General features: G+C 37.5%; 1 protein-coding gene across 4 annotated transcripts in view; it reads left to right on the forward strand.

The window, feature by feature from the left end:
- RNF216 (ring finger protein 216) overlaps positions 1 to 14,107 on the forward strand; it is a 160,453-nt gene that overhangs the window by 21,687 nt on the left and 124,659 nt on the right. For 3 of the 4 annotated variants that reach the window (XM_057748631.1, XM_057748633.1, XM_057748634.1), the window contains exons 3-5: positions 2,539 to 2,672; positions 10,767 to 11,624; positions 12,915 to 12,991. In XM_057748631.1, the coding sequence (XP_057604614.1) occupies positions 2,539 to 2,672; positions 10,767 to 11,624; positions 12,915 to 12,991 (1,069 nt within the window). The remainder of the gene's footprint in view (positions 1 to 2,538; positions 2,673 to 10,766; positions 11,625 to 12,914; positions 12,992 to 14,107) is intronic. The other variant, XM_057748632.1, reaches the window with a different exon arrangement.

The following is a 14,107-nucleotide window of genomic DNA, read 5'->3' on the forward strand; positions in this document are numbered from 1 at the left end:
ACGTTTCTTTTAATAACAGAGAGAGAGCAGGCACACAAGCATGTGTGTGAATATGGAACACTGGAAGAGCATGATCAGTGCACTTGACATAATAGACATATATGGAATGTTGTGCCCAATGTGTTCACCAAAATTGACCACATTTTGAGCCACAAAACAAGTTTCAAGTTCCTATACTGGTGGTGGGAGTGTAAATTGGCACAGACAATTTGAAAAGTTGTTTGGCATTGTCCACTAAAATTGAACATGTGCTATCCCTGTGACTCAGCACCTCTCCTAGAATGTACCCAGCTGAAATGAGTATACCAAGATACATATACGAGAATGTTCATAACAGCAGTAGCCAAAATAGCCAAGACTGGAACCAACCCAAATGTCTGTCAACCGAAGAATAAATAACTTATGATATATTCATATAGTAGATTACATACAGGAAGGAAAACTACGTACTGCAACATGTGACAGCATGGATATATCTCAGATATGTTAATTGCAAGGAAGCTAGAAATGAAAGAACTTATATTCAGAAACTAACCTGAGGAGTTTAAGCTACTAATGTGCTAGAAATGTATTTACAAACCTTGGGGATGGTCACACAGGTATGGGCCTTTTGTATGAATTCATAGGCTTTGCTCTATTATGCTTTAAATTTTTAAAGTATATTTTTAGAAGCTCATGTGTTTGTACGTGGTATGTTGGGGAGTATCTTGTCAACCATTGAGCTTCACTGTAAGGTGATAGGTTTAAAACTAACTTTTTCACTGGGTGCCCCAAGGTTGTTGTCTGTGTCTTTTTCTTGGGCCAGTTCTTCCAGAGAGGAATCTATAATTTCTGACAGTCTAAGACTGTCTGCCAGCATTCTGGGAGCCAAGCAGCAGAAGACAGCCAGGGTCTTACTCATTGTGGCTGTTTCAGTGACACCTCTTTCCTCTCTGGGCCTGGTGTCCAGCAACTCTCTGCCTCGGAGAGGCTCTTCAGAATGGACCGCCACAGGGCGAGTCTTTTGGAATGGCTGAGTGAGAAGCTTGGCAAATCCTCTCCCCAAAATCGACAATAAAATTAGGCAGAATTGTCTAAAATAACCATTTAAAGACTGGAAATGAACAAAGGCATACAATAATTGAGAGCATTTATTCAAGGAAATCTACGATTCTGCAACATGAATTAGGCCACCTCTGGTGGGCTGACCCCTCTGCAGATTTGAGCCTTTTCCACTCTTCTAGAGGTCTTGTCATCTGTATATCTGCTGTTTTCCAGAATTTTGTTTCAATCTCTTGCTAGCTATCATCTCCTTTTCTCTTCTTTGTGTACTTAAGAGGTTATACTTTTAAAAAAATTCCTTTACTATCATTTTAGTGGGGTTTCAGAAGGTGATGGTTTCATTCTGCCAGGTTTAACGGAAGTCCTCTATAATGTACTTCCGCAGGCCCTCAGTTCAGTTAGTTGTTAGGTTTATCAGTCTGCTGTGTAGGTAGCATTGGACTTGAAATCAGGTAACTTTACTGTGTGTCAAGTACTATAATAAACAAGCATTATATGTGGGTTTTCTCAACTAATACAGCTATATGAAGTAGGCACTATGGTTAGCCTTTCTTTAACATTGAGGAAATGGATGCCTAAAGATGTAAATAATGGCATCATGTAGCTAGTATGTGGTAGAGCTGAGACTGGAATCCAGGCAGTCTGACCTTAGATCCCATGGACATACCTGTTTTAAACTGCCGTCTTGGCATCACCACAGCCCTGTTACAGGATGAAATGAGATAATTGGTTTTATATTGTTTTTCAGATTGTTGGATACCATAAAAATACATGAGGCATTAACCTTGAGAAAAATATTAGCGCTTTAATGGAGGAATTATTAATTTGTGTTATCCAGTAATTCATATCAAACATGATCTATCTTCAAACAAATAAAAGGAGTTAGAGGCCTCAAACAAAATTATTACATTTAGATGGTTTAACTCTAGTTATAGGAAACTAGGGAAGTTAAATTGCTTACTGTCATAGATGATAAATGGGTGTTTGACTAAAATACTGAAATATGTTTGCATAAATGATACTTAAGGTTTATGTTTAAGGTGAGCAGATTTTAATGTTTTAAATATTAAGTCAATATTTTACTGTTTCTGAGTGAAAGTTTTTTCAGACCAATAGTTTGAATAAAACAGTGTTTTATGTTCCCTTGGAGGAATAGAAATGAGATAGGAGGCCATGATTTCACTTTTAAGAAATTAGCAGTCAAGAAGATTTTATCAACAGATTTCTCCAGTCTTCTATAAGAAAAAGTTGATAATCTTGTGCATGGTAATTGTCAGATTTTCTCTGGTGATTCCCAAAATGAATTATTGGCAAAGATCAGCATGGAAAAATGGCTCACTTTAATGTTTGGATGTGTGTGCTGCTTGAGGAGATAAGTTAACACTCTAGTAGCCTTGAACTTGGCTTTAGGCTTGACCCTCTTCATGCCAAAGTTGAATTAAAGGACAGTGTGATTATGCCCACCTCCTTGTAACAGTGTTCTCTGCCTACTTTTAGACTGGATCAATCTCAGAGATGGACCCATCACCATATCTGACTCCTCTGATGAGGAAGGGGTTCCAATGCTGGTCACCCCAGCTCCTCAGCAACATGATGAAGAGGACCTGGATGATGATGTCATCCTGGCGGAAGTGAGTTTTCTAAAACTTACCATGATGAGGCACATTGCAAGTTAATTATCTGATTCTTCAGCCACTCAGTAGTAGGTAGGGGCCTTCTAGAACAGCTGAGAGCACCTCTTGTGCTACGCTTGTAGCAGTATTTGCACTTGTTCTACATTTCTGAGAACAGCCCCATTTATACCCTGCCTGATGTCCCCTTAGCTTACAAGCCAGCAGCCATATGTTTTGGTTTGTTTCTAGACTTAACAGCGTATTCCACGCTGTTAGTCCACACTGTTGTAATTACTACATCCTTATAATGTATCAGTATCAGGTAGTGCTCATCTCCTCTTGTTATTCTACATTTTTCAAAATCATCCAGGATATTTTGTGCTTATATTTTAATACAGATTTTAAGATCAGCTTTTCTAATTCCAAAAGATAGTTTAATTTAAAATATATTTTGTTATAGAACAATTTTTATAATATTGACCCTTTCAACTAAGAACATTTTGTCTTTTCATTTAGTCTGACCTTCCTTTATATTCCTCAGCCAGAGCCTTTTGAATTTTTATTAACTATAGATCTTAAACATTTTTAGGTTTGTTCCTGGTTATTTTATATTTTCTGTTGCATTTGTAAGTGACATCTTCTCTTCCATGTACTGTGTAACCTTTTTTATAAATTTAAAAGTTATTGGTTTTTACATTAATTTCATAATCAATCATCTTGTTTTTATTGTCTGTAGTCATTTTGCAGTTGACCCAAGGAATGGTATCTGATCTATCTGTAAGTAATAATACTTACAGTTTCTTTCTTTCAAGTTTTTATACTTGGCTAACTATATTAAGTGGTAAGCCCTCAAAATTTTTAAGTAATAGTGGTAGTAGGAATAAGAAAAATAGCCACTGACATAAACGGGAATACTTCTAATATTTCTTCATTAAGTGTGATGGTGACTTTTTGCTTGAGGTACCTTTTTAAATTATGTTAAGGAAGTAGCTATCTACTTTATTTCAAGTTTTTATTAATGAGTAAATGTAGAATTCTGTCAGATTCAACCTCAGCATCTCTGGAGATTATTATATGATTTTTTATTTTTAACCTGTTTATGTGGTAAATTATTTTGTCTCTGGATGGACTTGGCTTGGTAATGGTGTTGTAACAATAGTGTCCTGTTGGATTCTGTTTGCTAAGATTTTATTTAGGGTTTTCTCCATAGATCTCATGAGTGAGATTGTCCCATAGTGTGTATGTGTACCTGTGCTGTCCTTGACAAATTTTTTGTAAACAGGATTCTGACTTCATGAAGAGTCTAGAAGTTTCCTTTCTTTTTCTGTACTCTGATAAAATATTTTAAATAATGTTGGAGTTACCTGTTATGTAAAGATTTGGTAGAATTTACCTTAAAGGCATCTGGGCTATTTCTTTTCATGGAGGACAGTTCTTTGAAACTGTTTCAGCTTCTTCTCTGGTGATTGACATGTCTAGGTTTACTGTTATTTTCAGTATCTTTTTTGTTCACTGATATTTTTCTAGAAAATTATTTCTTCAGTGTTTTTTAATGTATTTAATAGAATTAAGCAAAATAGCCTGTTCTTGCTATTTACTCTGAATCTATAGTTCCTCCATTTTCCTTTTCTATTTTAGTTTACTTGTGTTTTTTTCGCCTTTTTTCTTTTTTTTTTTTTTTGGCACACGGGCTTAGTTGCTCCGCGGCATGTGGGATCTTCCTGGAGCTGGGATCGAACTCATGACCTCTGCACTGGCAGGCGGATTCTTAACCACTGCGCCACCTAGGAAGCCCTCGCCTTTTTTCTTAATTTGATGAGGCAACCATTATCTTCCCTCCTCCCTTCTTCTCTTCCACCCAGTTCTAAGAACCACTAAGCACTTCTGTCTCTATAAATTTGCCTATTCTAGACATTTTATATGAATGGAATCATATACTATTTGGTCCTTTGTGACCAGCTTCTTTCATTTAGCATAATGTTCTCAAGGTCATCTGTGATGTGTGGGTATACCACATGTTGTTTAGCCTTTCATCAATTGATGGACATTTGAGTTGCTTTCACTTTTTTGCTATTATGAATAATGCTGCTATGAACATTCATGTATAAGTTTGTCTATGGACGTATGTTTTCGTTTCTGTTGAGTATCGTCTTAGTCCATTTAGGCCACTGTAACAAAATACCACAGAGTAGATAGCTTATAAACAATAGAAATTTATTGCTCACACTTCTGGAGGCTGGGAAGTTCAAGATCAAGACTCCAGCATGATTATGTAAAGGTCCTCTTCCTGGTTCATAGCTGGCACCTTCTCCCTGTGTCCTCACATGGTGGGAGGAGCTAGGAATCTCTCTGGAGCCTCTTCTGTAAAGGCACACCAATCGCATTCATGAGGGTTCTCCCCTCATGATTTAGCACTTTCCAAAGACTCCCCCTACTGGTACCATTACCTTTGGTGATTAGGATTTCAACATATAAAAATTTGGGGGCAGAGGAGTGGGCACAAACATTCAGACCATAGCAGGTATATATCTAGGAATGAAATTGCTGGATTACAAGGTAACTCTGTATTTTACTCTACCAGACTGTTTTCCATAGTAGTAACACTGTTTTACATTACTGCCAGCGGTGTATGAGGGTTCCAGTTTCTCCATATTCTCACCAATAATTGCTATATCTTTTTTATTATAGCCATCCTCATGGGTGTGAAGTGGTATCTCATGATTTTGATTTGCATTACCCTGTGGCTAATGATGTTGGCCTCTTTTCATGTGCTTATTGGCCATTTGTATCTTTTCTTCGGAGAAATGTCAGTGCAGATCCTTTACTCATTTTTATAGTGTGTTGTCATCTTATTGAATCTTTATATATTCTGAATACTATACCTTATCAGGTATCTTGATTTGTGGATATTTTTTCTTGTTTTGTAAATTGTCTTTTTACTTTTTTGATAGTATCCTTTAAGCATAAGTTTTAAACTTTGAAGTTCAGTTTATCTATTTTTTCCTTTGTCACTTGTTTTGGTATCATGTCTGATACTACACATGATCTATTTTAACTTTTTTTTTCTTTTTGGCCACACCATGTGGCATGTAGGATCTTAGTTCCCCGACTAGGGATCAAACCCAAACTCCTGCAGTGCAGGCTCAGAGTCTTAACTACTGGACTGCCAGTGAAGTCCTTCCATATGATCTATTTTAAAGGCCAGTTCAGGCTTTCTCACATCATAGAGGCCTCAGCACTAATGTTTATTAGTGTTTTGAACTCTTCCTGGGTATTGTAAAGACTTTAGAACACTTTAACTGTATTTGTTCACCTCCCAATTTAAATACTATTTTTTAAAAATGTATTTTAATTCTGTATACATTTTTTTAAACCCTGTGTATCTTGTTTTATACAATCAGTATTCACCTTACCTTCTCCAAATATTCATCTTTTTTGTTTGTCTTCATTCCTTTCTGCATCTCTGGCCTTAAAACGGAGATTATTTTTATTCTACCTAAAGAACATTCTTTAGGATTTTCTTTACAATAACTCTGATATTTTCATTGAGTATAGAATTCTTTGTGGCAGTTATTTTAACACAAGGAAGGTACTATTCCAGTATTTTTTGGCTTCCATTTTTCTTTTTCTTTTATTTATTTATTTATTTTACTGAAGTGTAGTTGATTCACAATGTTGTGTTAATTACTACTCTACAGCAAAGTGATTCAGTTATACATGTATATTTTTTTATATTCTATTCCATTATGGTTTGTCATATGGTATGGATATAGTTCTCTGTGCTATACAAGTAGGACCTTGTGTTTATCCATCTGGCTTCCATTTTTCTATTGAAAAGTCAATCTTATTTTTTCCTTTTGAAAGTAGTGTGTGCTGCTGCTTTAAATTTTTATCTTTGATTTCTGCAGTCTTCCCATTGCTATATCTAGGTCTCTTTTTTTGGTTTTGTTTTTTGTTTATTTTTCAATTCATCTGGCTTATATCTTCAGAACTGAAATCAAGCTGCTGTCCTTGAATATTTATATTTTACCTTCAAGTATTGCTTCTTATCTCTCTCCTCTTTTTCTAGAACTTTAGTTACGTGGTTGGGTGAAATCTTTTCACTGTATTATTCTTTATGTCTTCTATTCTCTTATCTGATTTTCAGTCATTTTGTGTCTCTATGCCTTATTCTGGCTATTCTGACCTTTCAGTTCACTAATTTTTCTCTTCAACTATGTTTGTTTAAAATGCTATGCACTGATTCATTGATTCCTAATCTCAGTTATTGTATTTTTACATTTTGGAATTTCCATTTGATAGTTTATTTTTTTCTTTCTTTGTAACACTTTCTAGTTCTCTGCTGAAACTTTTGATGTAATCTTTTATTTCCTTAAACATGCTAAGCGTGTTATTTTAGAATCCATGTCTGCTAACTTCACTATTTGAAACCTCTGTAGATATGTTTTTGTTGTCTATTACTTCTCTTGGTTTTAGTTTTTTGTTATGTTGCATAACTTCTTCTGTGCCTGGTTATTTTTTGTTGAATAGTAGTATCATTTTGTATGAAAATTTTGAGGTTCTAGATGATGTTTCTCAAAGAAGGTTAGGGAGACCAGCAAACTCAGATCCAGGGATTTAAACGATTGAAACTAGGATTCAGCTTCTGGGAGATGCAGCATATTTCCAATTTATCCTTACTTCAGTGGTATACCCTTCAAAAACTGACCCTAGAGCTTAAGATTTACCAGAATTCCTCCCCATGGTGAGTTCTGAATTCCAATTTTGTACACTTAGCTCCTCAGAAAGGCTATCAAAGATTTCCTTCAGTCTTCTCATTCTTCAGCCAGGTCTGGGATTGGCAAATGCATCTGTGGAAGAAAAGTAGCTTATTTTGTTGGATTTCTTCCTCCTGGGTCCTGAGACCTTCAAGTAGATGTTTTGGTTTTGCTTTGATATTTTGACCAGGGTTTCTGCTTTTACTCAGTAGGAGGGTTGATCTGAATGATCTAGCATGCCATTACTAGAATCAGAAATCCACTTTGGTGTCTTCGTCAGTGTGCTTCCTGAATCACTTTGTTCTAGTAACTCTTGATTATATACAGGCATATCTCATTTTATTGTGCTTTGCAGATGTAGCTCTGTTTTTTGTTTTTTGTTTTTTGTTTTTATTTTACAAATTGCAGGTTTGTGGCAACCTCACATTGAGCAAGTCTTTTCGGCACCATTTTTCCAATAGCGTTGTTAAAAATTAAGTATGTACTGCAGCCACTATTGAAAACATTACAGAGGGTTCTGAAAACATTAAAAAAGAAAACTGCCATGTGATTTAGCAATTTCACTTTTGGTTATTTATCTAAAGAAAACAAAACAAAGCAAAAAAACTAAAGAGATATATGCACCCCTGCAACATAACTTACAATAGCTGATATCTGGTAGCAACCTAAATGTTCAATGATAGATAAATGGATAAAAAATTATATATGTGTGTGTGTGTATATATATATATACACACACACACACAAATTTTAATATGTACATTGTTTTTTTAATCCTATTGCACACTTAATAGACTACAGTATAGTGTAAACATGAGTTTTCTGTGCACTGGGAAACCAAAAAATTCATGTGACTTGCTTTATTGCAATATTTGCTTTATTGCAGTGGTCTGCAACTGAACCTGCATTATCTCTGAGGTATGCCTGTAGTTGTGTATGTATATTTTTATTGCTTTTAAAAATGATCTTTCACTATATTCCCTGCATTTTTGAGGTTTTGTTTTATTTATATTGAGGGAATGTGTTCTTACTGATAATATGAAAGGTTTTTAACCTTAGTTTTTGTTGGTTGGTTGGTTGGTTTTAGTTCTTCTAGTACTTACTTTTATACTTTCAAATGCTGTCCTTACAGATGTCCTTACAGGTTGATTTATCAGCTTTAAGTGTATCTTTTGACCCTCAGCTTCTCCATTTCCCCTCCCAACTTTTGATTATTGCCTTTTTTCTACAAAACCATGATTTAAAACATTTATATTAAATAGCTAACTATTTCATCCCTTCTTTGTGTTCTTGCTTCTCTTTTCTCGTTTCATTCACTGTGTAGTACTGATTTCATCATATGTGTCGCTCATCTACCACTTCTTTTTTCAGTAGTTAGGTATCTTAATATAGTTTCTGTGCTGCTTGTTTTTTATTACTACTTTGAATGCATTTAAAGTTTTCCCAGATCAGCTCTTTGCAGGCATTTATTTTGGGGACGGGCTCAGGCACTCTTCTTGGCTAGCAGTAATTCTTCCCATCACAGAGGAGGACATTGAGGTGGTGGGGGAGGTGTGCTTACTTGCACGCATGCTTATTTATTTCTTACTGCCTGGCAGATATTGCCAGTTTCAGAGTAGCCCAGTTCAGAGTTCTCTCCCTCCTGCCTCACTGACAGCCTATCACCAGCAGAGACTTCTGTCTTCATTCAGTCTGACCTCCTCCTAAAAATCCTTGCTGCCAAATAGGGTGGAGGTTCTCGTTGTTCCAGACAAGGGGTTGTTGGCTTTATCCCCCAGGCTACACCACCTATTCGGAAAACTCTCTGCCTTTCTGAAGCTTTCTGTCAGCTCCTTCTTCTACTTATTGTGATTTGGGATCACAAATGTCTGCTGGCTTCATCAAAGATTTTCAGTTCTGTGTCTTATTCTCTCTGGATTGGGGGTGATTTCAGAAAAGAGAAGGGTCAGAGACATCTTTATTCTGCTAACTTAAAATTGGGCATTCCACTTTTTAAATTTACAAGTAACACGTGATTATGTTCCTATAGAAATTGAAACAGTACAAATAAAACTGAAGTCTTTCTTCAGCAGCCCCTTCTGCCCCAGAGATTTCCCAGAGGAACTGTTGTCACCAGTGTGGCATGTATCCTTCCAGGATATACTTTTTTTTTTTTTTTAATATAAACTTACTTACTTACTTACTTATTTAATTTATTGGCTGCGTTGGGTCTTCGTTGCTGCACACAGCCTTTCTCTAGCTGCTCTGAGCGGGGGCCACTCTTCATTTTGGTGCATGGACTCCTCATTGTAGTGGCTTCTCTTGTTGTGGAGCACAGGCTCTAGGCATATGGGCTTCACTAGTTGCGGCACACGGGCTCAGTAGTTGTGGCTCATGGGCTCTAGAGCACAGGCTCAATAGTTGTGGCGCACAGGCTTAGTTGCTCCACGGTATGTGGAATCTTCCCAGAGCAGGGCTCAAACCCACGTCCCCTGCATTGGCAGGTGGATTCTTTTTTTTTTTAATAAATTTATTTGTTTATTTTTATTTATTTATTGGCTGTGTTGAGTCTTCGTTGCTGCACACAGCCTTTCTCTAGCTGCTCTGAGCGGGGGCTACTCTTCATTTTGGTGCATCGGCTCCTCGTTGCTGTGGCTTCTCTTGTTGTGGAGCACAGGCTCTAGGCACGTGGGCCTCAGTAGTTGCAGCTTACAGGCTCTAGAGCGCAAGCTCAATAGTTGTGGCGCACGGGCTTAGTTGCTCCTTGGCATGTGGAATCCTCCCAGAGCAGGGCTCGAACCTGTGTCCCCTGCCTTGGCAGGCAGATTCCTAACTGGTGCGCCACCTAGGAAGTCCAGGATATACATTTTTTAAAAATAAGTAGTACCAAATTGCTCTCCTAAATTCACCAGCTATGAGAGTTTTCCCACTTCTGTACTAACGCTAACTAGAAAGTTGTCTAACTAAAAGTTGTTGCCAGTCTTGGGGGTGGGGGGGAATCTTGTTTTAATTTGCATTTTGCTGAATTACAAATGAGATTTAGATTCTCTTCGTTTGTTTATTGAACATTTCTCATTCCTTTACTGTGTTGTCATTCTTTCAATATTTTCTTTACTATGCAATTATTTTTGTTTTAGTGGTCTCAGATGAAATTATAATTCAAACTATAAGTCACGATTCAATCAATGAATGGCTGCTTTGATTCTTAGAGTTACTGTAGTGTAGATAGTTAAGTGTGAAGAATAGGTCTTACGGGGAAGGGTGTTTTTGTTTTTGTTTCTTTCCTGTCCTACCTCAGAAGCTCAATGTAAGTACATAAGGAGGTATAGACACAGGAAAAAAATTGAATTATTATTAAAATTTCATTTTTTCTTAGACAAATAAACCTCAGACATCACGACCCAATCTCATCAAACCAGCTGCCCAGTGGCAAGATCTCAAAAGATTGGGAGAAGAAAGACCTAAAAAGTCTAGAGCAGCCTTTGATTCAGATAAGAACGGCTATTTTTCTGTGTGTAACAGCTCATTGTTTGGTTCTGGGGCACAGGATGATTCTGAGGATAACTACGGTGAATTTCTAGATCTCCGGCCTCCTGGAGTTTCTGAATTCATTAAGCCAAGTGGCCAAACAGAAAGAGAACCCAAGCCTGGACCAAGTCATAACCAAGCAAGAAGTGACATTGTCAACCCCAGATCAGAACAAAAAATCATTATCTTGGAAGAAGGTGGCCTTCTTTTTCCAGGAAGTGATCCTTTGGACACTCAGAACCAGTCATCTGAAGACTCAGAGACAGAGCTTTTATCAAACCTAGGAGAATCAGCTGATATCCTAGATGACCAGGCCATCGAAGAAGAGTACTGGTTAGACCATCCTTACTTCCAGTCTCTGAACCAGCAGCCCCGTGAGATTACAAACCAGGTTGTTCCTCAGGAGCGGCAGTCTGAAGTAGAACTGGGCCCACTGTTGTATCAGCATGAACCCCCAGGGACAGCTTTTCCAAGGCCAGCTTTTCCAAGACCAGAACCCCTGCAGGATGGGATTACAGGCCCTTCTTCTCCTCAGCCTGGCCATCCTCTAGGAGAGCTTGAAGACCAACAATTAGCAATAGATGATGAAGAGCCAGGTCCAGCCTTTCCACTGCAAGGATCTCAGGAGCCCAATTTGGAAAACCTTTGGGGGCAAGAAGCTCCTGAATTAGACCAAGAACTCATTGCACTATTAGTGAAAGAAACAGTAAGTTTTATTTTCTAAAAGAAAACTGAGTTTTCTTTCTTTTCTTTCTTTTTTTTTTCTTTTTGGCTGCATTGGGTCTTTGTTGCTGCGCCCAGGCTTTCTCTAGTTGCAGCGAGCAGGGGCTAGTCTTCGTTGTGGTCTGAGGGCTTCTAATTGAGGTGGCTTCTTCTGCTGCGGCGCATGGGCTTTAGGTGCACGGGCTTTAGTAGTTGCAGCACATGGGCTCAGTAGTTGTGGCTCACAGGCTCTAGATTACAGGCTTAGTAGTTGGGGCACACAGGCTTAGTTGCTCCTCAGCATGTGGTATCTTTCCGGACCAGGGATTGAACCCCTGTCCTCTGCTTTGGCAGGCAGATTCTTAACCACTGTGCCACCAGGGAAGTCCCTGAGTTTTCTTTTATTGCAAAAGTATCATTTGTGTGTGTGGACTTCATTTTCCTAATTTCCTAGATTTATAGACTAGGAGAAAAACTGAAGATACGAAAATTGAATCAGGATTCCTTGATTTTGTCCTTAACCCCTCAGCAAGCCCTCTGGGATTCTAGCTACAGATCACGGGTGCCTTCGTGCTGTCATATGAGCAGTCCTCCCAGTTTTTAAAAAGGAATTGAGTTAACTCCAAATTCAAACCCATAAAGCAGGTTTATAAGATTACCTAGAGCTGCACTGTCCAATGTGGTAGCCTCATTTGGCTCTTTAAATTTAAATGTGTTACAGTAAAATAAAATTTAAATTTCATTTCCATTGGCACCAGTCAGATTTTAAGTGCTTAATATGGGGCTGGATAGCTACCATTTTGGAAAGCACAGAATGCAACATTTCCATCTTTGTATCAAGTTCTGTTAGATAGCACTGACCTAGAAAGTCATGCAGGGCTTTATGGGCTGCCCTTTGCCTTTGAACAGTCTTTTAACCCTTCTTCCCCCAGGTTTTTTCATCTGGTCTACTAGATTGTGTGCTTCTTGAGGGTGTACACTAGAAAGTGCTTTATTCATCTTTAGACTCCCTTTGCTTGAGCAGAGATGTTCAGTATTTATTGAAAGAGTAAAGAATGGACATGCAGAATGGGGGCAGAGGACCAGATGATCTCTAGGTACCTTTCTAAATTCCTTATTCTATGTAGACAGATAAATCTGGGCACCTTGCAAAGTTCTAAGCCAGACTCAAACCTGCCTTACAGTCCGTTTCTAGTCTTTAGTCATTTATGTACTTTTTGCCATCTGGTTTTTATTGGAATTTGAAACCATTCTAGGGGATGAAATATAAATAATGTGTTTTATTCCCTTCCAGGAAGTAAGATTTCCAGATGTAGCACATGGGTATATTGAGGAAATAATTCATTTGAAGAATTACTATGATTTGAATGTGTAAGTATACCACCATGATTTTTTTTGGTTCTTTTTTTCGTTCTTTTTTTTTTATTGTGGTAAAATATACATGGCATAAAAGATTTTAACCATTTTTAAGTGTGCAATTCAGTGGCATTAAGTATATTTACATTTTTGCACAACCATCACCACTGTCTATCTCCAGAACTTTTTCATCTTCTTGAACTGAAACTGTCCCTACTCCCTCTCCTGAGACCCTGCCAACCACTGTTTTACTCTCTCTAAATTTGGCTCCTCTAGAGACCTCATGTGAGTGGAATCACACAACATTTGTCCTTTTGTGGCTGGCTTATTTCTGTTAGCATTATGTCTTTTTTTAATCATCCTGTTAGGAGAGTTCTAATTTTAGTCCTATACAGACTGTTTTCTCGATCTTATATCGAATCATGCATGGTTATAGAATTAAGATGTTTAGTTAATTCTGAGTATTGATACTACCTATGTTTTGGTCAGGATGTTGAAAGACATTTTCTTCCTTATATTTGTAATAGAAAGTATTCTGCAGCCAGTCTGCCTATTTGGAGAAATGTATGGAAGTGTTTCTTTAGTTTGCATTGTAAAGATGATGAATATGTTTTTTAAAAAATAAAAGTGTCCCAAAGAATACAGAATGAAAAATAAGTCTCCTTCCGCTTATACTCTTTCACCTCCTTCTAGTATACATATGTGGAACAGTTGTAAATTTGTAACAAGCAATAGGTATTGAACTTAATCAAATTTTCAGCTAATTAATAGAGATTATTTTAATTGAAGTTGTATACTAAACCTCTGTCCTCAAAGATTATGTTCCGTACCATAGAACTCAGCAAGGGTACAAGTGGGAGCTGGCTGCCATGACCAAGAGGGAAGGGCCGAGGGGAGATGCTATTTTCTAATTCATACAAAGGCACTGTTGGTGCCATTGGCAGCCCTGTCTATCCCCGTGGGTCCAGAGGCAGCCACTGTTACCAGTTTTTTAAACCAGGATAGAATCAAGGTTTCATAATGTATTTGTTTACCTTTTTAACTTCTTAATCTGGAACAGTTCCCCCACTTACTTTTTTTTTTTTTTTTTTTTTGGGGGGGTACACCAGGTTCAATCAACTGTTTTTATAC

Source organism: Hippopotamus amphibius, chromosome 9 (assembly GCF_030028045.1).
Source record: "Hippopotamus amphibius kiboko isolate mHipAmp2 chromosome 9, mHipAmp2.hap2, whole genome shotgun sequence".
In the NCBI taxonomy this organism is placed as follows: Eukaryota; Metazoa; Chordata; class Mammalia; order Artiodactyla; family Hippopotamidae; genus Hippopotamus; species Hippopotamus amphibius.